Source organism: Fukomys damarensis, unplaced genomic scaffold (assembly GCF_012274545.1).
Source record: "Fukomys damarensis isolate Sample0158 unplaced genomic scaffold, DMR_v1.0_HiC HiC_scaffold_13, whole genome shotgun sequence".
NCBI lineage: Eukaryota > Metazoa > Chordata > Mammalia > Rodentia > Bathyergidae > Fukomys > Fukomys damarensis.
The window spans coordinates 7,234,906-7,251,514 of NW_022900925.1; the positions used below are offsets into that span (position 1 = coordinate 7,234,906).

At 39.6% G+C, this 16,609-nt stretch overlaps 1 protein-coding gene across 1 annotated transcript in view; it reads left to right on the forward strand.

Moving 5' to 3' along the window:
* The window catches only part of LOC104855908 (protein SCO1 homolog, mitochondrial), a 17,110-nt gene extending 9,060 nt beyond the window's left edge, over positions 1 to 8,050 (forward strand). Inside the window, exons 5-6 of the mRNA XM_010614997.3 lie at positions 95 to 210; positions 5,304 to 8,050. Coding sequence (XP_010613299.1) covers positions 95 to 210; positions 5,304 to 5,450 — 263 coding nt within the window. The 3' untranslated portion in view covers positions 5,451 to 8,050. The remainder of the gene's footprint in view (positions 1 to 94; positions 211 to 5,303) is intronic.
* The last annotated feature ends 8,559 nt before the right edge of the window (positions 8,051 to 16,609 follow it).

Genomic DNA, 16,609 nt, shown 5'->3' on the forward strand with positions numbered 1-16,609 from the left:
GGGTTTTTTTTTTTTTTTTTTTTTTTTTTTTTAGGTAAAGATGGCTATATTGCATGCTTCTCATTTTTCTTTGCCTTTCTCATTTTTTATTTAGAATTTTCTCCCAAACTGGTTGGCTTGACTGGCACAAAAGAAAATATCGATCAAGTGGCCAGAGCATACAGAGTGTATTACAGCCCTGGCCCCAAGGATGAAGATGAAGACTACATAGTAAGTAAATGTCCTGGTTTTCATGCATGGGCTGGCACCCAAATACTCATAGTTTTAAATGGCCAGCTTCTAAGATTGTTACAGATTCCTTGGGAGTTTCAGATATTCGAAAGAAAACAAGCATTGTTCTTAAAGATGATTATTTATTTTAACTGCTCATAATTTAATTGCTTAGACTTCTTTTCTAGTGGTGCATAAAATTTGAGTCACTATAAAATCATTACTTGGGTACCATGTTGGAAATAAAAAGGACTCGATGTGTTGAGAAAAAGCTTGTTATTAGTTTCATTTAACTCCAATTATTTATTTACAGAATGACCCAAAATTGCATATTTTTTCATTAATTTTATAAGGAAATATAACAGAAAATATAAAAACAATAATTTTATTAAATTTATTCAACATAAGAATCAACTGGTTGAAATGTTACCTGCCTGAGTGATGCTCGAGATAGTATATAAACAAACTTGCTGCCCCAAGTGATGTTGGGATAAACTGTTTAGTGGTTAAAAACATCCTGCTCCCCGAGTCCTCCATGAGGAAGTGTTAGAATATCCTCCTTTATAGAAGCACATCTAGGCCACGGGGAATTACAAATTTGGGTTGAATGAATATTCTGAAAAGCAAGACGAAAGATGCAAGCTATCAGAAAGTAGGCTTTCTGTAAGGTTTACTTGCGTATCAACTATATGCCTTGCACAGTTTGGTTTACTGTATGCTTTTTTAATAATGAGAAACAGAAATTCTGTTAAGTTCTACTCCTGTGGTGCTTGCATTAAAGAGCCATCTTTGTGTTCATTGGTGCTACCCAAGTGATCTTAAACTGATGCCCAGGTTCCTATGTCCTTTTTCTTATCAGTGTATCTTATCTTGTAGCAATAAGGGCATAAGCACTGCCCCTGCCCATCAAGCTTTCTTTTAATATGGACAATTTTTGCTATCATGTTAAGATGTGATACTGTATTATAGTAGTATTACAAATTGTTTTTTCAGTTGTCATTCTGGTTTTCCTGTAATACTAATTTGGCAAAGTGATTAATCAAGAGCCTTTCCCGCTGCAAAACTGATTTTATGAAACATGATGGCTAGGACCTTAAACCATGGATCCACCAACTTGTCCTTAGAGCAATATGGAGAGGTGCCATCTCGCTGTGGCACTTTGACGCTCCTGCCCACTGTGACTTCTCCGTCACTTTTGAACTAGGACCACATTGTGCACTAAGGCTTAACTTAAAAGGCTTCTGGTTCCTCTGCCCTAAATAAGCCTACACATTAATCATACCTCCCAGGTATGGTGCCTGATGGCATTAGGGAAACTTGGATAATGGGAAAAAGGGACAAAAGAAAAATAAGCATTTTTCTTTTAAGCCCTAAGTTTAAGGAAAGTGGACAGACCCTGCTGCAGTTTCCTCTTGCTGCACTGTCAGCTTGAGAAGAAAGAAGAAGGGCCAGGGGTTTAGCTCAGTGGTTCTGCTGCCTGCCTCAAATTCACAAGGACCCGAGTTGGATCCCCAGTACCCCCGCCAAAAAAAAGAGAAAAGCAGAGGGGAGCAGGGGCTGAGAGAGAAAGCCATGGGCAAAAAAGGACTTTTCAGACTTCTGCACTTTTCTACAAATTGCATTAACTGCTTTGGAATTTAACTGGCGATGGCATTGGGAGCATGGGAACACTTAAGTCTGACTTCAGCCTTTACAGATTTTTATTAAGTTGTGTAAATACTAATAGTCCTAATGTAGTTAGTACTCTAGTCTTGTGTGGACATTTCATGACTCTATAGTCAGAAAGAAATGCTATAAATAAAATCAAACAGCTTATAAAACTCGAATTTAAAACATTCACTTAAAGTGATGAGATACTTTACTGAAACCAAAGCAGTGCTCCTAGAAATGGATTTTGGTTCAAATATCAAACTATACTATCAACTGCTCCTCCGCAATTTTCTTTTTCTTTTTAAGTACTTTGGAATCTTTGATTGTGTACTCTTCCCTGACTGGTGGGTCTTGATGCAGCAAAAAACACACCATTTTCATGTGTTCTGCTTATAAACTAGTAGTTTGCAGCCAGGTAGCAGTGAGGCCATAAACAAACCAAACAAGTTTGGGCCCTGAAATTTGTGCTCATGGCACAGATAATACAGAATATGATATTAGTTTTTTAATCTTAAAATTAAAATGAAAATGGGCGAGACTTATGTAAACTGATTTGACCCTTTGTAATACATCCTATTTTGAGATAATACTAGTCAACTGCCATAAGAATTTGACCTTTTGATAAAAGTGAATTCACTGCTATACATTTGCTAACTCATCCAGTATGAGGAGACACTGTCTGCCTCTTGGGCTTTTATTAGTATGAATTTGTGCTTTGAGGCCTCAGATTTTTTTGTGTGAGATGGTCTGAGAAACTTCTACTAAGATTTAAGGACCTGTGAGGAGTGATGGGGGGTGCCTTAAAGATTAGCCTTGAGTTATAGTGGAATGAGATTTTCATCTCAGGCAATAGCAACAAGAGGTAAACTTAAAGAATTTTTGGATGGAATCTTCAGACTGATAAGTATAAACGAGCATGCCAAACATTTAGGATTCCTTAGAAATCTAAATCTGCATGTTCTTGCATATCTCAGTTATAGTAGGAATTAGAAAATACTTTTGAAAAAAGAATACAGTTGGCTTTCAAACATAAGATGCTATTTCATAATAAAAGAAATGTGAGTTGAATGAGATACCATTTTTCACCCATTACTTAAGATATGGTCAAAGAGTTTGAAAATCTGTTGTAAATTAGAAAAGTAGGAAATACACAGAATTTGAAACAAGGCTTTTCTTGTTGTGTGTTCATTTGTTTGTTTGTTTGTTTTGGCATTACTGGGGATTGAACCCAGAGCCTTCACACTTGGCTACATCATAGCCATTTTTATTTTTTATTTTGAGACACTAAGTCACTAAATTGCCTCAGGCTGGCCTCGTATTTGTGATCCTCCTGCATCTGCCTCCCAGAGTGCTAGGATTATAGGTGTGTGACACCATTCCCACTGCAACTATTCTTTAAAAAGATGTAATACCTGGTTGATCTAGAACAGTGACATATATAGTTAAATAAGAAAGCAAACATGACATGTTACTTGTGTATAAAAATAGATGGTAGTGGATGTATACATACAATAGTAAGTGCAGAACATTTCTCTTGAAAAATGCAGTGGTTCCTTCTGAAAATAACTGAGGTACTGTGGGAGTTCAGAATAGGAAGAAGGGTATAAATTTATTGGATTTTTTGTGTATACATTTACTGTTTTAAACAATAAAAATACATATTTTTGAAAGTTACACATTAGAAAAACTGAGTTGCTGTTTTCCAGTAGAATTAGAGATGGTGGCAACATGATGATAACATGATAAGATTGTGATTTTAAAATAGGGCAGAGGTTTCAAGTTGGGTCTGACATTCACTGGTTATACAATTCATGCACTCCAGCCTGTTGTATACCTATCTCAGGTGTGACGTATGAGTGGATATGTTAATAATCCCTTGTTTCCTTCTTCTATATTAGGAACAGTAGAGCTTTGAATACTTCTATAGTAGAACAAATACCAATTTGCTCTGTCTCCATCCCAAATGAATACTAAGAAGTGATCACTAACGAGTTTGATAGCTACAGGTAGAAGGTTTCTATTTATGTATAAGGAAGTAATTTACATTAAAAACACTTAGGGGCGGGGGATTTAGCTCAATTGTTATGCCACCTGCCTCATAAGCACAAGGTCCAGCATTTGATCCCTGGTACCAAAAAATAAAAATAAAACACTTAGAAAATAAATCCCACATACTATAATTCTGCTTTTTAAGGAAGAGACTAGAGAAAAAGTAGAAATGGGGAAAGGAGAGGTATAAACTGCAGAGTAAGTCTAGAGAGATCTGGAGACTTGATTCGGGTTTCTCTATCAAATGTGTGGAGACCATCGAGCCCATCTTGCCCTACAGTAAATCCTTTCACAACACATGAATTCACCAGCTGTTGGAACTCTCAGTGGCATTCTTTCCTTATGGGGTAGGCAAGTGGCTCTTTCCATTTGCTGTCTCCTTATGAATGTGTATATATAAAGGAATAACCTCACAGACATACAATGCGTGTCAGGGTGTATTTAGGGGAGTGTCTCCAGTTTGGTATGTGTGATCACATTCCTTTTTTTTTTCTTCCTGTCTTGCCAAATGGCAGTCAAGACTGCATTAAATTCCTAGGACTTACAGGGCCAAATTGGCTCTTTTAAAATTGGATTTTGTGGAAGCAACTTAACTAAAACATTGATGACTAATCTAAACGTCAGTTAAAGCTGGGAATGTTTTAAGAACTTTGTCAGAAAAATAGATGATAGATTGAAGAGGACTCCTCGGCTGTACCATTTATGGCTTCTGAGGCATTTTTAGGTGATTTACCTCAGATAGGATCGTTCAGTGTAGGTTGTAAACATTTCTTAGGGGAGAAAAACACATCTTCCTGTTTGTGTCTGAATTACTAATATCAGGACTAAATATTGTGTTGGGACTTTTACATTATAGAATTGAACCAGTGGTTAGCTTTCTGGCTTCGCTTAAAAAAACTATAAGCAGCAGATAAGCAACAATGAATGAGAACCAGTTTTTCCTAGAATACACACAGATATACCCAAGAATGTACTAGAGAAAGTAGTTTCTCAGAAGCACTTTAATTTCATGTGACATCTCTTTATACTGTGATGAAGGAGTCCAAGGGGAGATTTTTTACTCAAAAGTGTGCTGTTCCACAAGCACTGGCCATTTTATGAAGGCCTACAGCAGCCGTGTCCTAGAAGGTGAGTGCTTTGTTCAGAGACTTCGTGCCTAAGTATGTTAGGATTTCAACCAAAGAATTATAGATGCTTGCTGATGTTACAAACGATAGCTGGTGCAAATTTCTGGAACACAAAAGATTTTAGACACTCTATTGCTGCTATAATAGATGCTACCTGGCTAGTTAGGTGTTAACAGAAAGTTATCTTATCCTACAGCATTCATTCAGTTTAATAAGCAGCTTATTTTGGTGATCTTTTTGTCACACATTCCTCCCTCGTCTCTGCAGGTGGATCATACAATAATAATGTACTTGATTGGACCAGATGGTGAGTTTTTAGATTATTTTGGCCAGAACAAGAAGAATGCAGAAATAGCTGGTTCGATTGCTGCACATATGCGGGCCCACAAGAAGGCACATATAAAGAAGAGCTAGCCAGAGCGGTAACACTGGATACAGTGTTCTCTTGCCAAAGAGGAAGAAAGCTTTGTCTCCCCCAAGAACTGGTGTGTGTGTGTGGGTGTGTGTGTGTGCGTGTGTGTGTGTGTGTGTGTGTGTGCAACCTAAAGAACAGCCTTCATACCACGAGAACGTATGTATTTTACACAGGATATTACCCTAAGGTTCAGCCAAGATTCTTAGAACTCTGAAGCTTAAAGCCAGTCTCCCAAGTAGCCACCATGGGTCCAGAGGACCAAGTTAAAGCGAGGCCAATGGAGAGCCTACCTCACTGTACCATAGCAGGGAGAGGCTTGTGGTGCAAGTGCCCCTGGGAATAGGGCCTCTAAGCAACATCACCACCTTGTCAGTGTCTCGGACTCTTGCTTATACAGATTGTAGAGCTGAATTTTACAGAAAAGAATGTAATTTCCATAGTGTTGCATTCCTCATCTTGAGTTCTTTGTGGCCGATAACTGTCAGGTCAGGCTCTCTGCTCTTCAAAGTTAATCTTTATACTTGAAAGCAAAAATTGAGTCTTTCTTGATAACCAGCATCACTGTCATGTTGCATTTCATTCCCCCATCAGCAGATGCTGATTTGACCAGTGAGGAGGAAAGATCTATTGTTTGGAGAAAACCTTAGTTTGATTCCTTGATGGGTCTTCTTGTGATGTTTTTTTAACTGAATGATCTTCTATACCAAATGGAAATAAGAGGATTGATCATGAAAATGTGATGCAGAATATTTTTCTGCACTTACCAGATTTTACTATATATGAAATAAAGATGTGTTAGATTTGCAATTTGGACAAGCATGAATTGTCTCCTGGGTAAAGAGTGGATGTGTGGATGGCAGCCCATAGCACCCAGCACAGAGACCCACACTCTAACGTGGGTGGGTAGATGAGTACTGGTTTTTTGTTTTTTTTTTTGTACCGGGGATTGAACTCAGGTCCTTGGACTTGCAAGGCAGGCCACTGAACTGCTGAGCTAAATCCCCGGCTAGATGGGTACTCTTTAAATACAGACTCCCAGGCCAGAGCTGATACACTGAGGTGGAGAGGATTCGGAGGCCTGCATTCCACACTGTTATCTGGCAACTCACACGCTGGGAATGGCTCAACACTTAAGTGCTAAACTTTATACCGTGGTACCTCAGTTCACAAACTTAATTAGGTCCACAATTCTGGGGGAAATGGCCATGTCCGTGTTCATGCTATTAGATGACCATGGCTGTATTCGTCACCAATGGCAGAGTTGGCAAACAAAAACAAAATTTTGCCAAACAGTTCTGCTTTTCAACTAAATTATTCACAAATGTGTACATGAACCAAGATATCACTGTACATGTGTCAGTGGGAAAAAGGAAGGGAAGGAGGGAAAAGAAAGAAAACTGTGGCTATTTAGCTGAAGCATGTTATATTGGGATTTAAAGAGGTAAGTAAATTAGGTGTAGGCCCTCCCTACACTAATATTATTGATGCCAAGAAAATAAGAAAACAAAACAAACAGGATACATGAAAACAGGTAAGATCTACTAGTCTCAAGAAACCTCTAGAAAAACCAACCCAGCTAGAACCTTGATCTTGGACTTAGAAGCTCCAAAACCTTGAGAAAATAAATGTCCTATGAACCAACTCTGTCTGCGGTGTTTTCTTAAGACAGCCCCAGCAAACCAGTACAATAGCTTAGTCTTTAAACAACTATAAGATTTAGTTCATCCTGAAAGTAGTTGGTTTGGAATGACTTTCTCAGGAACCTTATCAAGAAAGTGAGGAACTTTAAGACTAGTCTCTTCTAAGAAGAGATTAAAGATCTAAAATGTCAAATGTTTTAAAACATGGTCTGTTTTAAGCCACAGACATTTGTGTGGATCACTTTGCAGCAAGCTTGCTCTCATAGAAAATGTAGTCTTCATTCTCAGCTGTTGCAGGTTGGAGCTTGAGTAATGATCCAGAAAGGGAACAGCAGCTTTTTAAGAAATGTTTCATTTGCTCTTCATTGCAGTGTCAAGCTTAAAGGCTTAGAGTAAGGAGGATAGAGGGAGAGCTGGGGCCTCCGAAATGATCCTTTCTGCGAAGGGACACGCCTTGATTATTGGGCACAAAACTTGAGTCTCAAGTTTCTATTCTGGTTCCTGCTCATTCCACTGCTATGGGATGCCTGGGGTAACCATGTGACCACATCCAAATCTAGGGTTCCATGGGGCACCAATGACTAGACCATCCTGGCTAATCAAAGTCGGCTACAATCAAGTCTCACAGATCTGAGTAGGTTAGAGCATTTACTTTAGTGGAATTAATATTTTAAGAAATGCCATTTGTTTGAAAACAAAAGAATACTGTCAGTGCAAGAGGCATGAAAGTAATGCATGTGGCTATTCATGAAGCAGCTGATACTTTGGGTGCAAGAACAGATTTACTGGGGACCAGTAAAACCCACCTGAATTAGAAGGCTGCAGGAAGAGCCTTCCTGCTTCCTTCAAATAAAATTATTTATTTTGTTGTTGTAAATGCTCCTGCGTGTTTTTAAATCTGTTACTTTTAAAATATGTTTAAAAAATTAAAGTGTTAACCATAATGTCCCAAACAACTGTTGTCTTTTTTCCTATTGCACAATGTAAATAAATATGTATGTGTGTGAGAATGCATCCTCTTTAAAAAGAATAGTCATTCGTGAAGCATTTTTCATCCATTTAGTTTATACTTTTTATTGGTGTTATGTTTTTATGAGTTACATTACTCTGATAAGAGTGATTATTCCTCTTAATAAGGTATAATGTCACCTCTTTAGTGAGATCTTCTTAATAACGTTTATTTTTAAGATATATTTTAAAGCTTGTGTATTCTTCCATAAATATACAATCCTGTATAGGAAATTTTGGAACATAGAGAAAAGTTGAAGGGAAAAAAATGTAAATCACCATTTTTATATTGTTTACTGGGCCAGAAATTCACAAATGGATTCCTTTAAGAAAAAATTAGATATGATAGACTGAGCTCAAGTCTCCCCTCTCCTAGACCCCTACTCATAGGCAACTATTGCTTTCTGTTCAATGTGTATTTTCCCAGCACATTCCCCAGTCTGTGTTATTGTGTTATTAGCAACAAAGCTTAAGAGGGAGGGTTCCTTCAGGATGTCCTTCAGGATGTGACCTTTGGTAAAATAGAGACTTGTGAGGATCTGGGAGATCTTCCAGGATCTCCAGGAGGTGCAAGGCCCACACACCATTGTGCTTGGGTTTGTGCTCCAGGAACAGCAGGAAGCAGGGTGAGGCAGGAAAACCATGGGGATTAGGTCAGAGAAGTGGCCAGGAGCCACCCTCCACAGGACTCTGCGGTTCATGGCAGGAACTTCAGTTTTCCTGTAAGTGGGAAGCCTAGCAAGCAATAACCTGACTCCCATTGGCCCAAGGTCCCCTAGTTAAGTCACTAGGAAGTAGACAATGCTAATGTCAATAACTTCATTATACAATTTCATGGGCACCTTTATGTGTATACTTAATTGGAGCAAAATTAGAGGATTTTTCTCTTTATTGTGGAAATTTTCCAACATATTCAAAGAATAGAACAGTCTACTATTCATTAGAATTTGATGCACTAAACAATACTTAACCAGGCCAAAAGATGGTCTTTTTTATCTATACCTCTGCCTGCTCCCATCACAGCCCAATTCCAGCCAACTTTGTCTTTTAAAAACATCTACAGGGCCCAGGATTTAGCTCAGTGGTGCTACTGCCTGCCTTGCCAGCACAAAGTCCTAAGTTTGAGCTCCAGCATTAATAAATAAATAACTACAAGCCAGGTGTGGTAACACCTGCACTTAGGAGGCCGAGGCAAGAGAATTTCCATGATTTCTAAGCCAGCCTGGACTATAAGAGTGAGTTTAAGGTCAGTCTGAACTACACAGACCCTGAATTAAAAGAAAAAAAACCACAAACACACACACACACACACACACACTACGATTCCATTATCATGCACGAAAAACTCCTTTAGGTATTTTGGGTTTTTTTTTTCTGTTTTTGTTTAGCATCAAGCAGAACTCAGTTTTAAAATCTAGTCTATTGATTTCCAGGAGCCATGAGATGGTTTGCTATTCAGGTGTATGTTCTGTGTTTGCATAATACTTTATGTCGAGGTTGGCACACCTTTCAAGAAGGACAGGGCAGTGGGGATTACAGACAATCTCCCAACCTCCTGTTCCATTCTCAAGTATAGGGATGATAATCAGGTTGGACCAGATTAGAAAGATCAAACTATTTGTGCTTACATTTAATTTGTAAAACAAAGAATTGTTTCAGAATGAAGTAAGATGCTCGGAGAGCAGGAAAGACCAACACATGGGGATTAAAGTTAGAACTGTGCTTTGCTCCGGCAGAAATCCAGATGGTTATTGATTGAAAGGGGTGCAAGGGAACCTTCCAGAGTAAAGGAAATGTTCTGTAGCCTAATCTACATGACTTACATACGTAAAAGTCAGTCAAACTGTAAATTTAGGATTTAAGCATCTCATGTTATACAATCTATACCTCCAAAAAATAGAGGGGAAGAGTTCCTGAGAAAGGCAGCCTTGGAAGAACACAAGTCTGTGATGTGTGGAAGGCACTGATACACTCAGCAACTTGTTTTAGCTTAGCCAGAGTGATGCAAGCTAATGTCAAGAGCAGTAGCCCAGGCAAGACAGAGACCGAAAGGAAACTGCACAGAAGGTGAGACACTGCAAGCTTTAACCAAACCAGAAGAATGAGAGGCAGAGAGGTGGGGCTGGGTATGATGTTGGTAGTCAAGGCAGGCAGAGCAGAAGCACAATGTGCAAGGTTTTTCTTGTTGCACTTAAAGGTACGGGAAATCAGCAGCTCCAGTGATCCCACCTCATGGGGAGGACAGTAGCTGAAACTGGTACAGCTTTGAGAGACAGAAAAGTTTGCTCAGGCATTTCAAGGTTTCCAGGGCCCCAGGAAATCAAGCAGGAACAAACTAAAGTCAGCAGGCACCTACCTCACTGGTTGCTGCACTGAATAGCTGCTGGATATTGTCAGTCAAGCTGTGAGACCTCTCCAGCAACTACTGTGCCATTAAATCCCTTTTTATGGTGTAAGCCAGAAAACCATCCTTAGCTGCAACTATTCGAAGTATTCCTTGGTGGGACTGCAGTTGGCAGCCCACAAGCCACTTTCCATTAGGTGATGGTTAAAGGCTGAGGCTGCACTTTGTAGAAGCAGGTGTGAGTCTGCTGGTCTCAAGGGGAAGGTGCATTTAGCCTTGGCCTACACATCTGCTGGGCAGAGGTGGTTCTGACATGATAGTATTCGGCATGGCTGTAACTGCCCTTATTGTGTGGAGGGGAAAGGCCCCATAGGATTTCCCTGCAAGTTGGTAGCAGAATTGATATTAGAATTTCCTCTATAGTGTGGGTGAACCTGCATTGTCACATACCTGAGATGCAAAGTCTTTGGCTCCATTCCATATCTCCCTGACCTACGATAGAGGAGAAATAAAGATAGGTAGAAAGGAAACCCTGTCAGGGTGGGTTACTAGGGATCAAATCTAGGGACACTCTGCCACAAAGCTACATCCAGCCCTTTTACTTTTTTATCTATGTTTTTAGACAAGGCCCACTTGGGTCTTCAACTTGAGATTCTCCTGCCTCAGCTTCCCTAAGTGCTGCTTGCTTCACTATTCTCGCTGAAAATCTTGTATAAATTGTATTTAACAACAACAAAAAAAAAACTGCAGCTTTAGGACACAAAAGTTCCCCAAATTCACAATGTCTTTTTCCTTCAAAGAAACTCCCTCCAACCCCCTGCCCTGCAAAAGGTCTTAAAGACACAATAAGCCTGTAAATTGGACCTGTGCTTTTCCCCTGTAAACTGCTCTTACTCCCACAGACCTCAGTACTCTTGAGCAGCAGCAGATCTCTAAATTTCAAACACATCCAAATAGTTTGCACGCTAACCTAGTCTATTAAATGGGTGGCCTGACTATGTCAGCTATTTTGAAGATGCTCTCAAGACCACATAAAACCTCCCAACCCAGATCCATAATGTGTCTTTCTGGTAAGGACCCACACTCCATTCTCTCCAAGTGTGTACTCTTCCATTCTGCCCAGTCCATCTTTCTAATGTCTCTCATTGATGTGTCCTGTAATTTTTGTGTTTGTGTGTGTGTGTGTGTGTGTGTGTGTGTGTGTGAGACATAAGTCAACAAACCTAAAACCTACCCTGTTGAGGTCCCCGTCTCTTCTTTGGGGAACCTGCTCAGACCCCATCTGGTGACAACCCCAATCAAAATCTAGATTTTAAAAAGATCTCCGGGTTCTTGATGTGCACATTGGTTTTCCTCCCTAATACCACTGAGCCTACTAACTGTTCCCTGATAGAAAATGAGAAAAGTAAAGAATAAAGTAATCTCTCCACCAGAAAGCTTCCTAATTCATTTTGCTTCCATAAAACAATTTGAAGTCTTTCAAATAAACATATTCCATTTCTGATCATTTTTTATCACCCCACTAAAAAATACAATCAAAGACATCTGTCATTCTTTGCAGGAACTTCTGTTCAGTACAATACATTGAATTTCTTCACCAAGTTGATCTAATGCCAGCAAAAAGGAAAGAGTTTCATTAGCCTTTGAGGCCTCAGTGCAGTGTTTTCATGTAGGCATCTTGAAACATCAAGTTGAAGCCAGGCTGAGGACCATTTGGTCTCTGTCAACCCTAGAGCAGTCAAGCTATTGAGAACCTCTGATACAATTAAACGAGACAGACAAATCTGCAGTCTCTGTCAGCTCAGCCTTGGTTAAGACATTCCTAGTTGTAGAAGAAATTGGGACCATGGAGCCCCGAAAGGGCTACATTTCGTTCTGAACAGGAAGAGTCAAGTCCTTAATGTGGAATGCAAGGGTGCCTTTGAATGGGCCTCTACCCATTAAGTGGGGATGGTACCCGACAAGTTCCCTCGCCCATTCAAAAACCCCATCTGGGCATAGGACAGGCAGTCCATTCAGTGATCACTGATTCAGCCCACAGTTTTTGAGCACCTGTGTCAGGCTATGTGCAGTACTAAAGGTGTATATAGATAGACCCAGTCCTGGAGAGTATCTTGGGCTGCAATTAGTCCCACAAGACATAAACGAAGCCTAGGATAGTGTTTAAATATTCTACTCCAAAAATCATCCAACCAGTGCACCTAAAAGTAAACCCTCTCTTGAGTGTTTTATGTATCTTATCATATCCACCTGTAAATACACAAAAATCAACAAATTTACTAGACTATGATAGCTCTATAGTAAATACAATGAAAATGTTGTTAAATTTATAGTAACCACACAATTTATAATAAGATAAATCTAAGAATTATTTAGGATCCATAAGAAAATTGTAAAATTTGAGGGGAAATTTTAGATGTTAAAAGGAAGCATGGTTTCTTGATAAGACTCAATGACATAAATATGTCAATTTTCTCCTACTGAAATGTTCAGCACAATCTCCATAATATTGCTGTAGTAAGTGGTTACCAGTGTTCCAAGGGGATTTAGAGACATGATCTATGGTGAACGTGATCTGTGTCTTGATTTTAGTGGGAGCTACACAACTGAACATATAGAGTAGAGCTCACCAACTAAACTTTGGGAGTGAATTTTAACTTACACCACAATAAACCTTAATCTACAAATCTACAGTGGTGTGTTTTGGTAGCTAAACAAAAAGTTTCTGAAATCAATCTGCAAAAGTAAATGTGGAAAAATGGTTGTAGGAAAGAAGGAGAAATAAATCAGTGGAAATAAGGACAAGAAGGAAAGACTTCTATAGTAACATGCTACTGAGCCATAATAATTTTTAAATCATAGTGTTTAGCACTTAACAGGAAGAACAAAGTGGAAATAAGACTATGGAAACAGCTTGATGTTATATAAAGTTATTAAGCAACAAAGGTATATGGGTGAAGAGTATTAAAAATTGGTATTGTAACAGTGATTAAGGAAACGTTTTCCAATTTTTTTTTTTTTTTTTTTTTTTTTTTTTTTGGTACTGGGGATCAAACTCAGGCTGCTACGCTTGCGAGGCATATGGCAAAACCACTGATCCAAATCCCCAGCCCAAATTCTAATTCTATATCTTACATTAAAATGAACTCCAATGAATAACATTTTATTTTTTTGTGGCGGGGGGTCGTTGAGACAGGGTCTCACTATGTAGTTGAGACTGACCTGGAATTCACTATGTAGCCCAGGCTGGTCTTGAACTCACAGCAATCCTCCTGCCTCAGCCTCCTGAGTTTTGGGATTACAGGCATGCACTATCACACCCAGCTGAATTTTTAAAATATAACATAAATGCCCTAGCTGAAAGTATGAGTGAACAGCTACATTGTGTGGAGGTAGATTTGCCCCAGTGTCAGGGCCCATGCCCAGCCCACACTCCTCAGGGAAACAGCCCACTCACACGTCTGGCTGAGGAGCCACAGCCCTATGCTGGAGCAGGTGATCACACCCACCGCAACCCAGAGCTGGTCAGTTCACAGGTTGGACCAATCACATCCTGTCTCTGGAAGGTGAATAAGATCAGCAAGGGAGCTGAAACAAGGAGACCATGATGAAGAGGCCCAGAGCCAGGACAGAGGTGACAAGGACAAGCCACCATGTGCTGACTGAAATGATGAATGCAAACTAGTCAGCCAAGATGCCTGCTGCTAAAGAAAAGAGAAGCAGTGTGACGGACCTAGGCAGAAACCTAAAAGAAAGACAGGTTTCTTGAGAAGCAGTCTCCAGCTTTTCAAATTAAAACAACCTATTCAAAATGAAAACATGTGCAGCCTCCAACATATGATGCTGATTTACTTATAAATTATACACATTTGCTCTATACGAGTGTATGTAGCAAGTGGGTACCAAGGACAACACATACACACATCAGAAAATTGAAAGATAAAGTAACAAATAAATACAGTATTAGCTTGAGTGGTGGATACACTGTTGTTCATTTTATTGTTCTGCAAACTGCAAGTATGTATTTTTGTATAATTGTACATATGTTTGCTCATTTAAATGCAATGAAGGACTAGTATTTTCCTCATACATTGCCCTGCTGTGTGTGCTACTGGCTTTGGAAGCTGTTGCTATAGAATTCCTGAGCCTGTAATTGCAGTTTCAAATCCAATCTACACTATTCTTAAGATATTCCGTTTGTTATTACCATCAAACCCAGACTGAAATAGTAGGGAAAGCTTTTGACAAAATGACATCAAAGGCAAAAGGTGTAAAATAAGTCATAGCTGGGCTTCATCAAGTTCATATCTCATATATAACACACACATGCATACACACACACACACACACACACATATACAGACCCATAAGAAATAAAAAATGAACACCTGAAAATGCTGGACAAAGAACATAACTAGTTCAATAAAGAAGAATATCAGGTAGACATTAGCCATATGAAAAAATCATTTGCATTCTAGGTGATCAATAATGCAAATCAACAGTGGAATTTTTGTCTTATGCTCAAACACTAAAAATGAAGGAAGTTACCCATGAAGGGTGAAGATATAGAAAAACTGATCAATATGTAGAACTGCTACATAAAGTGTGGTGGCCATCCAGAATGGTAACTTGTCAATGTATAGCAAGCCAACCATTCTACCTTTATGCTTTACCCACAGAAAGAACTATAAATATGCACAAATATTTGTCTGCTGAAACATTTTAATAGTAGATAATGGAAATATAATTTAAAACAACATAGATGTCCAGTGATAGGGGACCTATGAGATACCCAACTACAGCAGAAACAGTGGTAATTCATAAATGGAGCACCATGGTGTCATTAAAATTAAGCTGTTGAAGCTGGGTGTGGCGGCGCACACCTGTAATCCCAGCACACGGGAGGCTGAGGCAGGAGGATCACTGTGAGTTTGAGACAAGCCTGGGCTACATAGTGAGTTCCAGGTCAGTCTCAACTACATAGTGAGACCTTGTCTTTAAAAAAAGAAAAAAAAATAAAGCTGTTGACCAATGATCTGGGAAGAAAATACGTATTTTTTTTCTTTCTTTTTTGGTACTGGGGATTGCACTCAGGACCTTATGCTTGTGAAGTGGGCAGTGGGACCACTGAGCTAATTCCCCAGCCCTTGATCCCATTTTTATAAACATAAATACACACCAAAATATTAATAGTGGTCAATAACAACAATATGTTCTTGAATTATTTTTAATTTTTAAGTATCTATTTTCTAAAAATGCTGTGGGACTCTAACCACTATGTACCCCCCAGTTAGCCAGCATATAGCAGCGGACATTTCTTTCTACCCAGCTCCAAGATAAGATTAAAGCAGAGTGTATGGAAGCCTGGTATGGACAAACAAGATAGCAACTCAAGGCCTCCTTAGAACAGAACAGCCTGAGGTCTGCAGATGAAAGGCCAGGTGCACCGTATAGCTGACTCCTTTAGAAAGATGGCAGAAAACCGACCCCCTGACCGCTGGCCCACTTGCTGTGCCTGCAATCCTCTTCCCTTGCCTTTAAAAAACTGTGCTAACCCCTGTGCTGGGCCTTCTGAGCTGCTCAGTTCTGAGAGTGCCGTCTGGCCAGACTAATAAAGGTCTACTTACCAACAAGCCTGGTGTGTTCCTTCCTGGGTGACTCTTGCTGCTCGATGAGCTCCCGGAGCCTCACTGAGCTATAGGTCCCAGCATCTTGGAGGCCCTTTGGGCTGTTCAAGGCTCCCGGAAGTAAGGCCCTGGGTCTTGCATCCAGAGCCATCGTTGGGCTATAGGACTCAGCATCGTGAAGGCCCTTTCAGCTGTTCACGCTCCTCAGAGTGGAAGTGAGACTTTAGATCTTACACTGCCTAACAAATATATCTTACCTTTTTAATGAGAGTTGTTATTAGGAAAAATTAGTCAAGTACCAGTTTGTTCCTGTGCTTACTTTAATCAAGTTTTAGTTGATTCCTATAACGCAGTGCTAAATGGCATTATGAAGCTCTGACCGGTCTCAGGCCATGCATGCTATGATCCATTAAGGATGTCTGTAAAGATATAGGAAATAGCAGGATTGATTTAGTCTTTTTCTGCCACGAAACTGAGATGTTGAAGTTCATTGTTGCCCTGTGTGCTTAGTTACTTTTGACTTGTAAGAAGAATGGTGA